The sequence below is a fragment of the Equus asinus genome, chromosome 3 (assembly GCF_041296235.1).
Source record: "Equus asinus isolate D_3611 breed Donkey chromosome 3, EquAss-T2T_v2, whole genome shotgun sequence".
Taxonomy (NCBI): domain Eukaryota; kingdom Metazoa; phylum Chordata; class Mammalia; order Perissodactyla; family Equidae; genus Equus; species Equus asinus.
In genome coordinates, this window is record NC_091792.1 from 63,585,350 (window position 1) to 63,605,047 (window position 19,698).

Consider the following 19,698-nt stretch of genomic DNA (forward strand, 5'->3'; position numbering starts at 1 on the left):
TATAGTATGCCACCATAGTATAGAAAGAAGAGAGAGCAAGAAAATATACATCTGTATCTGTATATACATATGTAACTGTTTACTTGTTAGCACACACACAAGACAAAAAAGAAATTAAGGAAACAAATTTTTAAATATTTAAGAATGTTTTAATACCTCTGCCATGTTTTTAGAATATATTTCAACAGATTAATATCAAGGCAGCATAGGGTAGTGACAGTGTGCAGGCTCTGGGGCCAATCTGCCTGGGTTCAAGTCCAGGCGCTTCTGGCTCTGTGACCCTGGGGAGTCCCTTACCCTCTCTGTGCCTCACGTTCCACGTCTGTAAAATGGCAATAATAGTAATACTTAAGTCATAAGGTCACTGGGAGGATTAATATATGTGACAGGCTTACAATAGCACCTGACACATAGTAAGTAAGCACTTCCTTTGTAGGATAGTTTCTAAAATTATATTATTTGGCTAATAAAGAAAAAGGTAATCCCGTAAGGCTTGATGACTGGGCCATTCAGATCACCTGTGTATTTTCAGGACTATTGGGGTCCCTTTGGAGGTGAGATGAGATGAGAGTGGTATCCCTAATTAAGCAAGAATTGAGCTGTTTGAGGGCACAGACCATGCATTACTCATCCTTATATCACCACTGACTAGCATTACAATACTTGTTACATGTTTGATTTTGAAAGAAATGTAGCTTTTTGATTCGTGAACTTTAAATTCCTCTAGTTGTGTCAGAAAAAGTCCAATTAGTTCCACTGATAATTTAGAAAGTACTGAGGGAAAAAAACAAGGTACAAAACAGAGTTTACAAGAAATACTACCATTTATATTAAGATAGGTGGAGGAGAAAGAAACATACATATTTGTATATATATAATATATCTCTCTGGACTATACCCAAGAAACTGATACTATCATTTGTCTTCAAGAAAGAGAATTGTAAGTTGGAGATAAGGATGGATAGGAAAGTTTTCACTGTATATCCTTTTGAACCCTTGAATTTTGAACCATTGCGAATGTTTTGACTATGTGTTGATCACTGTACCCCTAGAGATAGTATTTAAGAGTTTGTCTGTGGCTCTTAGCCTGGACCACGGTGGTAAATGAGAGGCAAACGTAGATACCCAGGCATATGAATGGTACATGAACATGAGATAAACTGATAGCCTCCTGAGGTTTCTGTGAGACTCAAATACTATTTGTGAAAGACAATAATTACATTAAACATTAATGTACTGAACACCCCAATTAAAAGGCAGAGATTATCAGAATGGATGAAAAGATGAGAACCAACTCTATGCTTTTTACAGGAGACACATCTTTTAAATATAAAGACACAGATAGGTTTAAAAATAAAGTGATGGAAAAAGATGTACCATGCAAAGAGTAAGCATAAGAAGGCAAAAATGACCATTAATATGAAATAAAATAGACATCAAGACAAAGAATGTTACCAAAGATAAAGAGGGGCATTTCATAATCATGCAGGGATCAACTAAAGAGAAAGACATAACTGTTACCCATGCGTATGTACATTATTACAAAGCCTCAAAGTATGTAAAGCAAAAGTTGACAGTTTTAAAGAGAGAGATGATTCCACAACTACATTTTTTTCAAGTGCATGTGCTACCTCCACCAAAGTAGACCAGATGCCTGGAATCCTCAAAGAGTTAGTGTCGTGAGGGGAAAAAAAGGTGGGGAAAATGTTCTAGACATAAGAGACATAACAATCAAATACAATTTGAATCTAGATGTGATTTTGGTTCAAAAAAGAAAGACGATAAAAAGCATTCTTTGGACAATTGTAGAAATTTGAATATGGACTGGATATTAAGTGATATTAAAGAATTACTGTTCATTTTCTAGGGTATGATGATACTGATGTGGTTAGGTAGGTAACTATATTTTAGGAGATGAGTGTTGAAGTATTTAGGGGTGAAGTGTCTGCAATTTACTTTCTTACAGCATAGCAAAAATACATACATATATGCACATACATATATGGTGTGTGTATGTATGTATATGTATCTGTGCATATAGAGAGATAAAGCAAAAATAGCAAAATGTTATTAATTGAATGTAGTTGGAGAGTATATGGGTAATCACCGTACTATTTCAACTATTCCGTATGTTTGAAATTTCTTAACTAAAAGTTGGAGAAATTTTGAAAATTAAACAGCAAAAAATATTTGGGCAAGTTAATTTTTTTTAAATAAAACTTTTTATAATGGGAATCCAAATATATATAAAAGCAGAAAGAATAGAACTCCTCGTAGCCATCATCTAGCATTAACAGTGCTCGTGACCAGTCCGGTTTAATTTATTCTTCACCCATTCTGCCCTTTCCCCCGGCTATGTTGGAGACAAATCCAAATCCAAATGTCATATTATCTGATTCATACATATTTCAATGCCTATCCTTAAAAGATAAACTCTTTGTGAAAATTATGACACGATACCATATCACATCTAAATCAATGAATGATACCTTAATACAATCAATCAAATAGCAAGTCAGTTTTCAGGTTTCCTTGACTATCTCCTAAGTGTTCGATATTTTTAAACAGTTGTTTTGTTTAATCAGGTACCAAATAAGGTCTACATATTGTATTTGGTCCATGTGTCACTTAAGTCTTTGTTTTGATCCATAGGTTTCCCCTCTGGCCTTTTTTTCCGCCTTGCAATTTGGTTGTTATAGAAATCAGCTCGTTTATCCTGTAGAGCTTCTCACATTCTGGGTTTTGGTGATTATACTTCCAACATACAGCTCACCGTGTTCCTCTGTCTCCTGCACTCGGCCCTCCTGGTGGTCGATCTAGAGATGTCATGATCATGTCCTTCTTTCACGAGGCACCTAATTTCTGGTTGTCTCTCTTTTTGTGATATTAGTGGCCACTGATGATCATTGTCTGGATCTATTATTTTAGGCAAACTTTTTCTGGAAAGGGCCAGACAGAAAATACATTAGGCTGTGCAGGACGTATCTCTGTCACAACTGTCAGCTCTGCCATTGAAGCCTGAAAATAGCCATGGACAATATGCAAAAAATACACATGACCGTGTTCAAATAAAATTTTTATTTAGAAGAACAGGCAGGGGGGCCAGCCTGGTGGCACAGCAGTTAAGTTCGCACGTTCCACTTCAGTCACCTGGGGTTCGCTGGCTCAGATCCTGGGTGCAGACATGGCACCGCTTGGCAAGCCATGCTGTGGTAGGCATCCTACATATAAAGTAGAGGAAGATATGCACGGATGTTAGCTCAGGGCCAGTCTTCCTCAGCAAAAAGAGGAGGATTGGTGACAGAAGTTAGCTCAGGGCTAATCTTCCTCAAAAAAAAACCAAGAAAGAACAGGCAGGGGCCAGAGCTGGCCTCTGGGCTGTAGTTTGCTGATCCCTACTTTATCCTAACGTATATGATAGTTTTAGAAAACAAATATTAATACAAACAATAGGGTTACTGAAAACAGTTTAAGATTTCTTTGCCTGTGTTTTTGTCCTTAGGATATATTCTACTAAGAATATTCAGACGAATTACTGTTAAAATCTCCTGCAGTAATTCCCCTGTGTATGGTAATGCCACCAACTCAATAGACAAGATAATTTGTTTCATTTTGTTTTTAGATTTTAGGGATTTTCTTCCTTCATTTTATTTTATAATTTTGAGAAAAATTGAGATGGTTGCAAAGTCAAACATACAAAACAAGGTATATTTGGAGAAGTCTAGCTTGTGTTCCTATCCCTCCATACTGTTCCTTCTTCCTAATTGGATCACATGGGAATCCTACTTACAGATAACCATTTTTCAAAATGTTATAGGTAAAATCCTTCCATTGAAAAAATATAAGCAAATATACACACACACCCCTTTCTGAAATAAATGGTAGCGCCCAATACTTACTGCTTTATCCACCTTTCTTTTTTCACTTACAGTATATCCTGGAGGTCACGCCATAGCTGGGTACAGAAATACTCTGCCTTCCTTTTTACAGCTCATAGTGCTCCATTGTGTGGATGTGCCAGAATTTACTCAACCAGTTCACTATTGATAGACATTTGGCTCATTTCCAGTTGAATTAAGACAATTTTTTAAATCACAGGAACAACAAAATCAAACAGACAAATAGCTATGCAAACTGCCAAAGTTTTAAACTGATCGTTTGTAATTTTTCCATTGCTTTCCAATTTACAGAAGAAGGAAAAAACATGAAATGACCCCAGATTTCAGCCAACAGTCACATGATAAGAAAAATAAATTGCAGGACAGATCTAAGCTCAGAAAAGCACAGTCCCTGGTAAGTATTGCTTACAAAAGATTCCCCACCATAACGTTCATGAAAATTGCTGGATCTTAATCCTATTTGTGAAATTGATTTTTTTAAATGAAAATCATCAAGTGTTGGTTGAAATCCTGGTCTCTGACACTGACTGATAAGCTGTGTGACCTTGAACGTGACCTTTATTTAATCTCTCTGATCCTCTGTTTTCTCATCTGTTTAAAAACAAAAAGACTGGATGAACTGATGTATATGAACCTGCTTTGAAAACTGTGCAATATGAAGGGAACATTATTATCTTTGTTTCCTTCTTCCGCTGTGAGTGTGCTGGGTCGGGGGAGAGGGGCTATACAAGTTTCTCTACAGAATCACTTGTCTAAAGAATGAAGGTTCTTTAGACCTAAGAAAAAGGTATGCTTTCCTGCTACCAGTGAAGCATGATTGTAAAAGTACATTTTAAGTAACTTAAGAAAAAAGAATTAAGAACTTTTCTTTCCCTAATTAAAAAATAGCTAATTGACTACCTAATAAAGTCAGTAATTGTGACTAGGGAGCATTATCATTTCATAGCAGAGTTTCCCAAATTGTGGTTCTGTAACCCCAGTAGATCCCTTTCAGCACATATGAGAGTGTTTGGTGCCAAGCAGAAGGGAATAAAGGTGAAATAAAAAGTTTATATTAGGAGTAAAGATTTAGAAAAAAGCTGAGGATAACACTCAAGGAAAATTAATATAAAATGGATGTCAATTGGGAGAGGAATAAGTATGTATTCATGAATAAATCACTTTCATAGCTCTGCTTTAAGGCCCTATTACTTTCTGTTTAAATGTATTTTCAAGTGTTATGTTCCCAAAAAAAAGAGAGAGAGAGATGAGCTTTTTAAAATAGGGCAGTCTGTATTCTGAGGGCCAATTTTGTTGGACGGACTGGATGAGGCTGATCACAGACATATGTACAGATGCCCAAGGGAATGGGGAAGCTTAAAGCAGAGCAGTAAAATTGTCAGTGGAAACTATTAATTGAGAAATATAACTTTATGAGGCTTATCACACAGGCCATTCAGGCAAGCTTCTGCCTGGTTTCCTGGCCCCTCCTAGGCCAGAAGTAGAAGAGAAATCCGGGGGAGAACAGGGAATTTGAAGGACGATAAACATTGATGGTGATATCTGCTTACAAGTTATCAGCACAGTTAAACATTTCTCCGGCTTAAAAAACAAAACAAAACAAAACAAAAAAATCAAAAGCTAAACAGAAACCTTCCCCATGGGCTTTTGACATTTACCATCTGCTACACACTGGCAGGGTTTGCTTAAGTTAATGTATTCGTTATAAATTAAATCTTAAAAAGTCGTGCTAATTAAAGCTGAAAGGGAAACCAGGGCAAAGTAAACAGTCAGAGAGAACAATTAAGCTATTAATAAATGATGTAAGTGATTGTATCGATCTACTTGTGTTGTTTATGTAAACATACCAATTATAATCACTATTTATGCTTGGTAGTTTTGATAAGGAACATAAGGCATAATTAAACCCTCCACAAGTAAGCTGTGACCCTTGACTCCAGAGCGATGCCTGTGATGAGCCTGGCTGTTTGGGCCCCAGGGCTGCGTGTGGCCGAGGCCCCCTCTCCGCACGATGGCAGTTTGTGCTCACTGTCGGCCACGTCCCTCAGGGGAAGAAAGCAACCTCTTAGGTGAGGCAAGATGATTGTGAAATGAAGAAATGCTGGATGGGGGCTGAGAGAAGAGGAAGTGGGTATTGAGGAAATTTAGTTAAGGGGTGTAAGGAGAGTCAGGAGTAAAACTGACAACTGCAGCTGTAGAGAGAGTGTGGGAGAGAGCCCAGGTGCAGTTGCGATGGAGAAAATCGTGTATTCATTTGGTAGAAAGTCCCTAGCGGAGGCCAGCTCTGTGGCCGAGTGGTTAAGTTCGAGTGCTCCGCTTTGGTGGCCCAGGGTTTCACTCGTTTGGATCCTGGGCATAGACATGGCACTGCTCACAAGGCCACAGTGAGGAGGCATCCCACGCAGCACAGCCAGAAGGACCTACAACTACAATATACAACTATGTACTGGGGGGGCTCTGGGGAGAAGAAGAAGAAAAAAAGGAAGTCCCCAATCATTTAGACAGGCACATGTAGGAAGATTTCCAGAGGAACTAGAGAAACAGGTGAGCCCGCGAAACTTAGGGGAACACATTATAAAGGTGAGGGACAGGGACAGACCAGCAACTCCCCCCACTTCCCACTCCCGCCAGGAGGTACCTGAGACCTGAACACCTGCGTATTCCTTGCCCCTGTAAGCGGAAAAGGGGGCATGTGGTGCTTGGAGAAGTGAAAGCTTTGTGAAATGGAAGGCTTAGAAGAGGAGACAGCATGGGAGTGTAAAAGAGTGCAAAGAACATTCCTTCGGCCATCTCTCCAGGGCCATGGCTGTCAGGCCACTGAGACCAGCTTCACTTTTTGCCTATGTCAACCTACAATAACAGAAACCAGTTTAAGAGGCAAAATGTTTATTTGGGATCAAAGAATTGCAATTAGGGAGCACAAGTTCAGGTAGAAACCCAAATATTGTCCTGCTAGGGAATAAAAACCAGGGACTTTTAAAGACAAAGAAGGGAGGTTGTATTACAAAGTATTTTAATTGGAGTTGGAGGCAGACGCTAGTCTTGGCTACACATGGATTGACCACTGAATCTGTCTTCAGCAAGTCCACAATCCTCAGTCTTTGTGATCAGGATGTCCGTTTTCCTGCTGATTTCTCAAACAATTGCTTGTAAAATAATTGTCGTTTTGGCCCAGTTCATGGCTCAAGACAGCAAGGCAGTTTCTCTGGAAAGACAGCTCTGACTCCATTTTAAAATGGCTCCACTATAGTCAGTTTTGACACTATCATGACTTAGAGCCTTCAAATAGGAGAGTTCTCTCTAAAAAGAGAAGCATTCTCAGGGAAACGGTTTCAAATCTACATGCATTGCTGTGAGCTTGTGATGTTCTCTATTATCATTAGGTTTGAGTTTTCGAAGCCCCCCCCCACCCCCCACCCCCGCCGCTTAAAAGGGTACCTGATTTCTCATGCTTTCAATTCTAATGCCGCCTCATTACAGCTGCTTCATTTAAACACCTTTTGGTGTGAATCATTGATAGAAGATGGGAATAAAGATTTCATCACTAATGCTTTACAATTTTAAAGACTATTTATTAAAAGTATATAAATATCAAGAAATGCCCATTACTGTTAGTTATTATAAGAAAATTCCATACAAAACAAAGCAATTAAAAAATATGGACACCACCGTACAGCCAGGTACCATCTTAATTAAACTTCAGAGATTTCCCCATCTTATGTAAAGACCTGAAAAAAAAAATATTTTTTCAATCTTAACAGCCGGCCCCACAGTTCCTCCTGGGGCATGGGCAGGGGGGAGCTGTCTCCTTGGGGGAAAGCCACTGAGGAGCTTGGAGGGAGGGAGGACACCTCGAGGGCTCCAATGCTACAGGCATCTCTACTTCAGAGGAGGGTAAAACCTGCTCTGCTGGAGATTAGAGGGAGTTTGTTGTTTCTGTTCCCGCAAGGGAAGGGGTGGAGGAGCAGAGAGAGGGGCGAGGAAAGAGATCAGAGGAGAGAGAAGCCCGCCAGATGGAGAGAAGCTGAGATGAGGTAGGGCAGAGGGGCCAGGACCCGGTTCCACAGTGATGGCCCCCATTCCGATCAAATGTATTTGCTATTCCTGGGATCTAAAGCCCGCCTTCCATCTCTATAGCAGAGTCTACTCAGTTTACAGGAGGGAGCAAGATCTCAGAAGTCTAGAAGGCTAAGAAAATGAAAGCCCCTCAGGACAGTTCTCAAAAACCAAGGGGGTGGCTTTGGACATCCCCCGTCCTGGAAGCGCACTGAGGATCTCACCTGACATCTTGTTTCATGTCATGTTTGTTCCCTACCAAGTCAGGTATAAAACAAATACCTCTTGTCTCACCCTGAGCTTTTATTTGGAGCTTAGAAGTCCTCGCTTTCTAGGTTCTGAGCTGGCCACGGATTTCAAACAGCTTGCTGTTCAGAGCATTCACCTAAGTACAAGTAACCAAAGCCTTTAATTGCCCGCTAACTCTAATTGCTTAATAAGACCTTATCGCTTCCTGTGCTCCGCGGCTAACAGCCTCTGCTGCTACCTTCTGCACTTCTTTCCAGGTTAACTGGATTCTTAGCGTGCTGGTGTTTGAAACACTTCTTCAAGCTTTCTCACGTTTTTTTCCCCTCTGCGTCAAGAGAGGAGGAAATAGGAACATACTCTAAAATGAGTCCTGGTTCATGTCATGGACGGAACAATGGTGTAGGAATCAGGAGACCCAGGTTTCTAGCCTCAGCTCTACCATTACCTAGCAGTCCTCCACCTCTTTGAGTTTTCACTTTCCCCTTTATAAGATGAGAGTTTGGATTCCACCATCTTTAAAGTCCATTCCAGGCCTAAGTCTGGATCTGTGGACCCCCAAAGTTTCCAACCCCGTTCCCTCCCCTCTCTCTGCTGATACCTGAGGGACACAGCTGTGTCTAAAGGGCCTTTAAGTAGAATACCCCAAAGATACCACATTATATTCATAAATCCTAATTATAAACGAATAAAAGCTGGTTTCTGTCTCCCATCTTTTTCTTTGAACTTTAGAAAATGTAATGAATTAAAAGAAAGTATTTACAAAACAAAGTTTCTGCAGCAGTTTCCCTGCAGGCAATCTTTGATAGACTTCTTTCAGATTCCGACAAACTCCCCAGCTGTTTGTTTTATAATGTCTCTTTGGTTTGGAGGTGCAGAACTAAAAACAGCTATAGGAGAGATTTTTAATTACTTAGTTCAATCAATGAAATTCCCCAGAATTCCATCTGGAAGGAAGAATAAGAATATGGACTTTGCAGTCAGACAGACCTGGGTTCTTTTACTCAACAGTGAGACTTCGGATTAGTTACCTAACCTCTCTGAGCCTCAGTTTCTTCATCTGTAAAATGGGAATAATGATACCTCCCTTGCAGGATTGTTGTCAGGACTAAATGTCAGGTGCATATTAAGTACTCAATACGTGTTTGTGTTCTCTCCCATTAAATATAATCTTATTTTTCACTTCGCTGACCGAGAGCACAGGTTTGGGACTCAAACAACTAGATTCAATGCCCAATACCATAATTTTAGTAGCTGATTTGGGCCAAGTTATTAATCTCCTGGAAGCCTTGTTTCCTCCTCTGAAAATGGAGTTAATAACTATGCTAACCTCACAGCGCCTAGCTCAAAGTAAGTGTTTAATAAATAGTGGCTGGTCGTAGCAACAGTAGCAGTAGCAGCAGTCAAGTCATACTATGTCACCGTCTGAGACCACAGGGAAAGATGTCAGTGTTGATGGTGAGCAGCTGCTGAGGGGCTGAGAGGGGTCAGCCAGGCAGCCAGGAGGAGGCTCCAACCTGTGGGGTAAGCTTCTTTTTCTCGCTTTTACCTTTATCTTTCCCGTTTGTCTTCTTCCTTTCACAGTTTCCACTATGAAAAAAATGGTTGCATCCATAGCTGTGTGAAATGTAAGCCATATACCGTTTACTGTTCCTGCCTGGCCTCCGGATGGTCTTGTGCCTGCACAAGCATTCATGCACTAAGTCCTCAATCACGGCTGGGTTTTTTATTCCACGCTCTTAGACCGAACCGTGCGCGTGTGTTGAACTCAGTGCTACGAAATCTGTGCTGTGTGCACCCTACTGCTTACTAACCGCAATGTTGGTTTTTGCTCATTTTTGATACCTGAGAGAAGAGAAGATCTAACTGCTAAGAATCCTGGGGCAAAATTAACTCTCAGGTCTGCCTCTCTCTGTAGGAGCGTCGTTGGCTTGTTCTGTCTCGTTGCCTCTTGTTTTATCACGCTGTGCATGACCAATTACCCTGGCATTTCCAACAGGACCGACTCTACCTGCTTCTCTTTCATTGAATATTTAGACGGGGGCCACGTGGGTACTTGTTTGTATTTAAGAGTTAAGCACAAAATATTTGACAGAGATTGGCTTCTCTTCAGGATCAACCAGAAGAGAAGAACGGTGTTTGTGAGTTATCTAATATTATGAGTTGTATACATATTAGTTATGACAAATATTTTAATCACTCTTACTACTGGGGTTTAAAATACATATGTGTGTGTGTATGTAGCATATATGCATGTGTGTATAGCATTTAGTGATGCAGTATTTCACTGAAAACTACACTAGAAGCCAATTTTTTAAGACATGAATGTTTTGAAATAGGAGATCACAATCATTATTAACAAACAACCATTCAAACTTTATGGCCTATGCACATTTTGCAACATATCCCTGCCTTATTTCCCGTCCTTTGGAGGCTGGATGGTGCAGTCGCATAGTCTCAGATTTAAGTTTCACAACTCTGGCTAAAGTTGCTCAGCCTTCCTCTGCAGCCGACAGTTTCACCCCGTGGTTACTTAAAAGATAAACCAAGAGCAAAGGCGGGCCTGTGGCTTCTTTAAAACTGTGTTGCTTATTTCTCCCTAACACCTTACCTCTGTTGCTCACTGAAACAGAGTGAGCCAGGAGGGAAGGGAGCACGTTCTCCCTGACCCAAGCAAGGGACCCCTGGATGGGTGACCAGACAGGGCTGAGCAGCCTTCTGGGCTCCTAGGCAAACAGGACAGCAGGGGTCCTCCTGACGGAATTCCCAGATGGAAAAGGCCATGAAGCATCTCCAGCCCGGGAATTAAGCATCCACTCAACTGAAGCCAGGATGGAAACCCTCTGGGGGGGGGGGGGCCCTCCCCAGCCATCTTCTCTATACTCTGAGCCAACGTCCCCACCAGTGGCCCTTGCTTGTTGCTCAGCCCCCAGCCTCTGCTTTGGCAATTTACAGGGGTGAGTTGAAGCTGTGTTCATATGGCTAAAAAAAAAACTTCTGATTTTATGATTTTCAAACATAATAATTCATATTTATATATCGTATTACCACATCACTCCTGAACTGGGAGTCATAATAAAGTGTTGAGGGTAGATTTGAAAAAGATGGGGGAGGTGGGTGGGGTCTCCTACAAAGGGAAGGTTGTCACCTTCTTTACCACATTGCAGGCCTGGGGAGATTAAATGAAATGTTAAATGTATGACTCTTAGCACAATGCCCAGCAGTCAGATATTTGCGATTTTTACTATTGGTGGTGGTGGTGGTGTTTCTAGAAGAGTGATTGGCACACTGCAGGGCTATCATGGTTGTTATTGTATTTATCTATTTTCCGTATCCACATACTCCTTTACCTAGTCTATTCTCAGGTACATGTACAAGCTGGTATGTGCAAGCTGTTCCCTGTTGATGGCCCTTCCCAGGCCTCAGCCTCCTCTGGGCCCTACTCTTTCTTGGATCACTCAGCCTCAGTAGCCTCTCACCATTCTTACTCACTTCTCAGTGCCCAATAAGATGACATCCAGCCTGAAGACTGGAATTGTCTATCCCCGTTTCAAAGTCCACCTGCATGGTGGTTTCAGCCATTGCCCTGATATGAAGGAGAAGGAGGAATCATTTGTACTTATTCATTTATCCAGCAAGTATTTCACAGGCACTAGAGTAGGCACCAGGGCTGCACCGTAACAAGGTATAGCCCCTGCCCTCGAGGCGCTTCCAGGCTGGAGGGGGAATCTTCCAGTCAAGTCAGGGGTAACTCCTAGATATCTGGATTGGGTGACTGTATTAATGTTTGTGCCACCCGCTACTGAGACTGGAGATGTGAGGTACCTGTGGGCCTACAAATACATATTCAGAAGAGAGCTGAATATATGAGCCAAGAGCTCAGAAGGGAGAGCGGAGCGGGAGATATAAATCCAGCAGTTGAAGATGTAGGCACTGGCTGCCCAAGAAGTGGGCCAAGAACAGAACCCAGGAGAATTCTCGTGAAGAAAGCATGGCCTTATCATTGCTCTCCTCCTGTGTCCTTTCACTTAAAGACGTGATAACAACATGCAGAGATATTATTGGTAAATATCTCTAGAAAAAAAACAGTGAGTTCAACTGATGAGAAAAATATATTTAAATTGCCTGATTCTATCCCTCTTCATAGGAACAGGTTGGGGAGAGGAATACACTTTGTGAAAACGCTCCAGTACTGGGATTACTGGTAGATTGCGTGGCTGTCGGCACCATCAGCCCATCAGAAAACAGATAGACCTGCACAAAGATCTGTAAAGATCGTTCATATTGGCATTGTTGGTGAGAACAAAAGATTGAGAATAGTTCAGATATTTACCAGTGTGGTTCATCTATAAAGAAACTATAGCACAACCATTGAAAGACTGAGGAAGTTCTTTCAGTACTGATTTGTAACCATCACACACACAGACACACACATACACCCATGCATATACTCACATATAGATAGTGAACAAGAAGTGATGGTGTTTATAGTATGCTACCAATTGTACAAAAAAGGAGAGAGGGAGAATGAATATGTTTTCATTTTATGTGTATATTTGCTTGCATATGTATAAAATGTCTCTGGAAGGATACACACACATACAAAAGGATAACCTTGGCTGTCCTGGAGGAAGGGAACTGCGGGGCTGAGAGATGAAGTGGGGAGAGAGTTTTCACTGTCTCCTTTTGGACCTTTCCAATATTGGACTATGTGGAAAAGTAACCTATTCGAAAATAAACATTATTTTAAAAGAGAAAAGGGGAAAAAAATCACTGAGAAGCTGTAGGAAAATGCTCTTAAGGGAAGAATCCCATGTAGGATAGTTTAGGAAAATATGCCTTGCCCAGTCTCGAGGTGCTCAGAAGTTGAAATAAACCACTTGAGATAAGGGTTCAACCATCCTGCTAAGATGGTCCTGGTTGGAGGTCTCTGTGCTGAGAAGGACCTTTCTGGTTGAAGGAAAGGGAGAGGGGGTTTCCACAGCATGGCGGCAGCCAAAGATGCCGAGGAAGGAAAAGGTTTGGTGAGCCCCACTGTAAAGGAAAAACCTAGTCTTTCCCTCCTGTTGTAGGAAAAAGCCTCAGTCAGTCTATCTCCTGTGTGTTTCTTTTAGTGCTCACACAAAACACCCACACTTCTGACACTTCTGGTCACCAATGTGTGGAGGTTTTCCCCACATGAAGCAATTCTCTGTGGTACCAGCTCGGTGTCCTACAATTTAATTCAGTTCTGGCACCATCTACCCGGAGATACCATCAGATACCACAGGTTAAGGGCTCAGTCCCACAAGGCTGCAGCCCCCAACACACACACACACACACTTCACATACCAGCCACAAACCCAGGCTGTCACCTCACTTCTGACCAAGCAGCTGTAGATCAGAGGTTCCCATGACCCCCTCCTTGGGTTTGATTAATTTGCTAGAGCAGCTCATAGAACTCAGGGAAACACTTACGTTTACCAGTTTACTAAAGGATATGATAAAGACACAGAGGAACAGCCATAGGGCGAGGTCTGGGAGGGTCCCAAGTGCAGGAGCTTCTCTCCTTGTGGAGTTGGGGTGCGTCACCCTCCTGGTGCCGATATATTCCCGATGCGGATGTGTTCACTCACCTGGAAGCTCTCCGAGCCCCTTCCTCTTATTTCATGGGGGCTTCCCCATGTGGGCATGATCAATTACTCCATTTCCAGCCCCTCTCCCTTCTCTGGACAATGAGGGGTGGGGCTGAAAATTCTAAGCTGCTAATCATGCTTGATCTTTCTGGTGACCAGCCTGCATCCAGGAGCCATCCAGAGTCACCGCAGTAGAACAAGAGATGCTCCTAGTGCTCTTATCACTTAAGAAGTTACAAGGGTTTTAGGAGCTCTGTGCCAGGAACTGGGGGAGCAGAGACCAATACATATTTTTCTATTATCTTATACCTAATATTGATGTAAAAAAACTTCCAGTTATTTCAACGAGATCATCAGATGCTCTTGACCAAGATCCAGGACTGTCAGACTTGTACCCTTTTATATAACTTCCTCATGTTTGCCCCTTAAACCTTGTCTTTTCTCTCGTAATGATGGCCATTAAAGCCTTAAAATGAAGAGGGTCTGCGAGCTTGTTTTCAGGGACAGCAAGGAAGGGTGGATGTAAGGAGACCATCTTTCAGGGCCCTTCTTGGAGGGAAGAGAAACCTAACAGTCTAGATAGGCGGTGACAATTACCAAGAGGAGAGGAGAGTGGGAGGAGAGTGGGGGAGGGGTGGAGAGTGGGAGCAGGGTGGGGGCGGGGGAGAGGCCCTGGGACCTGCCACTAGTGAAAAAGAGTTTGAGAGGAGCCTGCCTGGGCCTGTGAACTTCCCCCCGGGACTTAGGGGAAGGGGTTCCTCAATGCAGTGATAAGCTTCGCACAGAAATGGGATTAAATTTGAAACTGTTACAGGTAAGATGTGACTAGCCCATTCTTGTATCACAGAGAGCTAGGCTTTTTTTTTTCACTCAACAGGTATTAGTTTATTTTCATTGTTACTAAAATAGCACAAAAGAACACTTCTATTTGTTCTCTTCCCTTATGCTGATCTTAGAACAACACTGAAAATGCTCACTCTTTGCTGCTCTTAAAACACCACTGGAAACTTTAAATGAAGGAAGATTATTTACTCCCATTTCTGCCCTCTTTCCTCTTCGATTTTAACAACTTGCTACGTTTAACCTCAGCTTTGCCTACTCTTTCCCGGAAAAATCATCAACAAACGTGTGGATCTACTATAAACAGGGACCGGTAAATCGATGAGGTGGAAGATTCCAGCTTTGCTCTCAGGGAGCTTGCAGTCTCACTGGGAGACAAATAATTACATTCAGAAACGAATACTGATGCCCAAGAGCATATGTTCAATGCTAAGTCAGAGGTCTCGACAATAGTGGCTTCAGGAGCCCAGCTGAGGCAGAAATCCCTGAGGGCCAAGACACTCAAGCTTCTTGGAGAAGGTGGGCCTTGAAGAACAGGTTAGATTTAGAGAAGTAGAGAGAGCATGTGAGGCAAGACCAGTCGGTGTGGAGCATCTCTGTGGGATAAATAATGAGGGACCCGGTTGGCTGGAGGAGAGGACAGGAGATAGCAGTCATTGGCTGAAGCAATTTCTGATTCAGTGAAAGTCTAAAGTAGGATTTCCCCCCAGATTGCTAGAAACCCTGTGTGTCACAGACATACCCATCAGAGCAAGAGGGAGGTAACAAATGAGCTGACGGCTGGGACTTGCCAGCTAACTATGGAGTCGCAGGAGGAGGACTGTGTTCAGGGAAGGCTACGCGTCCGTCCGTGTATGTGCCGAGTCCCCGTATGTCTCTCTGCACACCAGGGGCTGAGGTAAGGGTGAACTTACAAGTGTGTGTCACTCCCGCTCCCCACAAGCTCAGCTTGTATTCTTTCTTTCTTTCTCTCGCTCCCTCCATTCCTTCCTCTTCCCTTTCCTGCTCACGGCCAGATGTCGAGGAGAAATCCTTTCTCACTGTGAGTTGTGATTGGAATGTCAACCTGTGACATTTGCCCCTTTAGAGAGAATGTGTGCATGCACAGAAAGAAAGGGAGTATAAAATATGGAAACTCTACCAATACTCACCTGGTCTAAGAGTCACAAGCCCCCAGACCCAGCTCCCACAGCTCTCCGCTCTGCAGACTTGGGCTGGCACTTAAACTGCCTGTTCTTTGGTTTCGTTTATGTGTACAATGGAGATGTTAATAATTCCCGCCCTCCCTTGCAGAATTTTCTTGAGGTTCAAATGAAATTATGGTTGTGAAAGCACTTTGGAGACTAAAGAACTTATTATTAGGAGCTCAAGGTGAAGATTGCATGGGGGTAAAGGGTGGTGAAATTGGAACATCTCAGTAAATCCCAGCCAGCCCTGTGATTTTATAAAATTGTTTTATGTCATTACAATACAGTAAGCTTAATTATATAGCTTCCTCGGATGTTTTAATGACTCTCACTCTAATGATATCTTTTTCCTCCCTAGATATCCCTAAGTACGGAACCCAGCTCCCCTCCACCGGTTCCAGCTCATTTCGCTTGGCCTCCTCGTCAGGTATTGGGGCTCCCCGCCACCAAAGCAGCAACAAAAACTCTCACGCAGCATCTTCAGAGACACTCTGGGCTCCAATCGTTACCCCTCCAGGCTCCGGAGCCAAAGCTGGTTTAAAAACGTGAAAGGATTTTTATAGAAATGGCAAGATGCTCTACATGTTGGAGAGCTGAGTGTTACTTGGCTCCTCTGTTAGAAACTTTCAGTTTAGGTACCTTATTGTGAAAATGAGCTCTGCAGTATTTCAGTAAAAGGTATTCATGCCATAAATGTTGACATATTTACAAACTTAGATAGGCATGTCCCGATAGATATCATGGGCTTGATAGAGGGACATATGATAGCATCATTAGTAATATTGGGTGTATGAGACGGAGTCCCAGAAGGATACAGAGAGCACACTCCCCAGGCCACTTTGGCACTTTAATGATGGAGCTATTTACCAGAGCATCTCCTTTGCTAGGGCTGCCATAACAAAGTACCACCATCTTAGTCCGTTTGGGCTGCTATAACAAAAATACCATAAAGGGGAGCTTAAAAACAACAGACATTTATTTTCTCACAGTTCTGGGTGCTGGAAGTCCAAGATCAAAGTGTTGGCAGGTTGACTTCTCCTGAGGCCTCTCTGCTGGGCTTGTGGAGGCCCACCTTCTCCCCGTGTCTTCACATAGCCTTCCTCGTGTGCGTGTCTGTGTCTTAATCTCCTCTTATTATAAAGACAGAAATAAGATTGGATTAGGGCCCACCCATATGACCTCATTTAACCTTAATTACCTCTTTGAAGACCCTATTTCCAAAGACAGTCACATTCTGAGGTCCTGGGGGTTAGGACTTGAACATAGGAATTTGGTGGGGGCACAGCTCAGCCCATAACGCACACTGTGGGCAGAGTGAAGAGAATGAGGATGAGATGGTAAAGCACCTGGGAACTAGCAAGGGCAGAAGCCTTTGTCATCCTTTGGCCTGAAGAGGACAAAGGGAAAGGGCATGTTGTTCCTAGAACCTAGTAAGAGCTGTAGCCGTGGGAGAGGGGCAGCCTAACAGGAGGTATGCGTGCCATATGGTGGAGGAACACAGCCACCATGGAAAGCAAAGCCTAGCAGGGAGGGAAGAGGAAGAAGACCCAAGCCCTCTCTCCCCCCACCTTTGACACTCCAACCGTGCTTCCCTTTGGTCAGACCCATCTGGGAGTCAGAGAACAAAGACGCCAGGGGGATGTGGCTCTTAGATGTCAGCCTCCAAGGCAGTTAGTGGAGCTGAGAAGTGTGGCCAGGGTGGCTGGGGAGAGGTAGGATGTGAGCGAACAATGAAGAATAACCAGCACATGGGGGGAGTGTGTATATTTCCAAAGGAGGAATTATGATTGATGTTCAAGCAATGCGAATGGGCTGTAACTAAACCACCTATTCATGTAACCATTTCAAAGTCCCAGAAGTTACCATTCTAGGAACTTATTTACCTCAGTAAAGCAGAATGATAGAAAAACAAATATGTTTGTTCATGTAATGTTGAACATGTATGTTCCTATGCTACACACTGAAAAAAAAAAATATATATATATATATATGTGGTTTTTTTTTTTTTTTCGAATGGTTTAAAATGGTGGCCTGGCAGGACGGCCCAGGATACGGTGGTTTGGATGCCCATATGGTTGGTGGAGGACAAAACATGACCGACTTACAATTGATTAGTTTGCACCACGCAGGGTAAAGCTAACACGTGGCTCTGAGGCAGAGAAGAAAGAAAACACACCCGGATGAGACCTTGTGTTCTTGCCATGGGCAAAGCAGGCAACTGTGTGTTAGGGTTTCCTCTGCCTGGAGCCTGAGTCCTCACAGTTGGCGCCTAGGAGCCAGGGGCCACTGTATAAGCTGGGGGCGGGGGGGGGGGGGGGGTCCGCAGGTCCAGGATTCTACCCTGCTTTGTCCCAGTGAACCCGTGTGATTGTATCAGGAACCTGTCATATTGTGGACATATGTTTGAATAGGCCAGTCTGGAATATGTCCCCAGCCCCTTCTGGAATAAACTAGGATCTTCTGGGGCAAGGACACATCAAGGGGCAGAAGGGCTTGTCCAGTATGAGTGGCTACATCTTGTCTTAAGCCGTATTTGGGTTACCCCTGTGAAACTAACCAACCCCAGACTTCGGTGCTTGCAACAGCAGTCTGTTACTTTGCTCGTGAACCTGCAGTTTGGGCGGTCTCTGGGAGAGCGCTTGTCTCCGATCCACACGGCATCCTCTGGGTCTTCACAGAGGGCTGGAAGATCCACTTCCAAGATGGTTTAGGGACATACCTGGAAAGTTGGTGCCAGCCATCCACTGGGCGCTCAGCCAGGGCTGAGGGCCAAAGGCCTTGTTCCTCTCCACGTGGGCCAGGATTCTCATAGCATGGGGGCTGGGTTCTAAGGCCGAGTGTCCCAAGAGCGAGCCAGGTGAAATCTGAATCATCTTTTTCATGCTAGTCTTGGAAGCCTCATACTGTCACTCCATCTTCCCCTGGTGACCACAGAGACTTGTCCAATTTCAAGCAGATGGGACATAGACTCGGGAGAGTTGTAAAGTTCTGGAAGAAGCTTTTGGATTGGAAATATTGCAACTGTTTTGGGAAAGACTCTCTGCCTCAGGATGGTTCCTCGTGCGACCCTTACCCATCATTGGTGACAGCATGGTTATGTGAACAAGGTACCTCCTCTGCATTAGTCTGCTCAGGCTGCCACAGCAAAACACCGCAGACTGAGTGGCTTAAATGACGGAAATTAATTTTCTCACAGTTCTGGAGGCTGGAAGTCCAACATCAATGTCTCATGTTGGCGGGGTTGGTGTCTGCTGAGAGCTCTCTCCTTGGGTTGCCTTTTCACTGTGTGCTCACATGGCCTTTCCTTGTTGCCTGTGCAGAGAGAAAGAGAGGTTGAGAGAGAGAGACGTTGAGAGCTCTCTCTGGTGCTCCTTCCTATAAGGACACTATTCCTTTCAGATCAGGACCTTACCCTTACGAAGTTATTTAACCTTAATTACTTCTTTAGAGACCCTCTCTCCAAATACAGCCACTCTGGAGGTTAAGACTTCACCGTATGAATTTTGGGGGACATAAACATTCAGTCCATAACATCCCCCATAGTGACGTGAATCAGACAACATTAATAAGATAAATTTATATTAATATTCATTAATTCAAGAAAACTTTATTGTGGGGACAGCCTGGTGGCGTAGTGGTTAAGTTCACACGCTCCACTTCAGCAGCCTGGGGTTTGCAGGTTCAAACCCCAGGCGTGGACCTACACACTGCTCATCAAGCCATGCTGTGGCAGCATCCCACATACAAAATAGAGGAAGATTGGCACAGATGTTAGCTCAGTGACAATCTTCCTCAAGCAAAAAAGAAAGGGAAATTGGCAACATGTTAGCTCAGGGCCAATCTTCCTCAAAAGAA

General features: G+C 43.1%; 1 protein-coding gene across 7 annotated transcripts in view; it reads left to right on the forward strand.

Annotated features, from left to right (window-relative positions):
- The window catches only part of FBXO16 (F-box protein 16), a 56,694-nt gene extending 38,888 nt beyond the window's left edge, over positions 1-17,806 (forward strand). For 2 of the 7 annotated variants that reach the window (XM_070505140.1, XM_070505136.1), the window contains 2 exons: positions 4,191-4,293; positions 16,202-17,800. In XM_070505140.1, the coding sequence (XP_070361241.1) occupies positions 4,191-4,293; positions 16,202-16,384 (286 nt within the window). In that variant the 3' untranslated portion in view covers positions 16,385-17,800. Of the gene's footprint in view, positions 1-4,190; positions 4,294-9,785; positions 9,830-15,672; positions 15,699-16,201 lie in introns of all 7 variants that reach the window. The other 5 variants (XM_070505135.1, XM_070505139.1, XR_011502040.1 and 2 more) reach the window with 4 other exon arrangements.
- Positions 17,807-19,698: the final 1,892 nt, after the last annotated feature.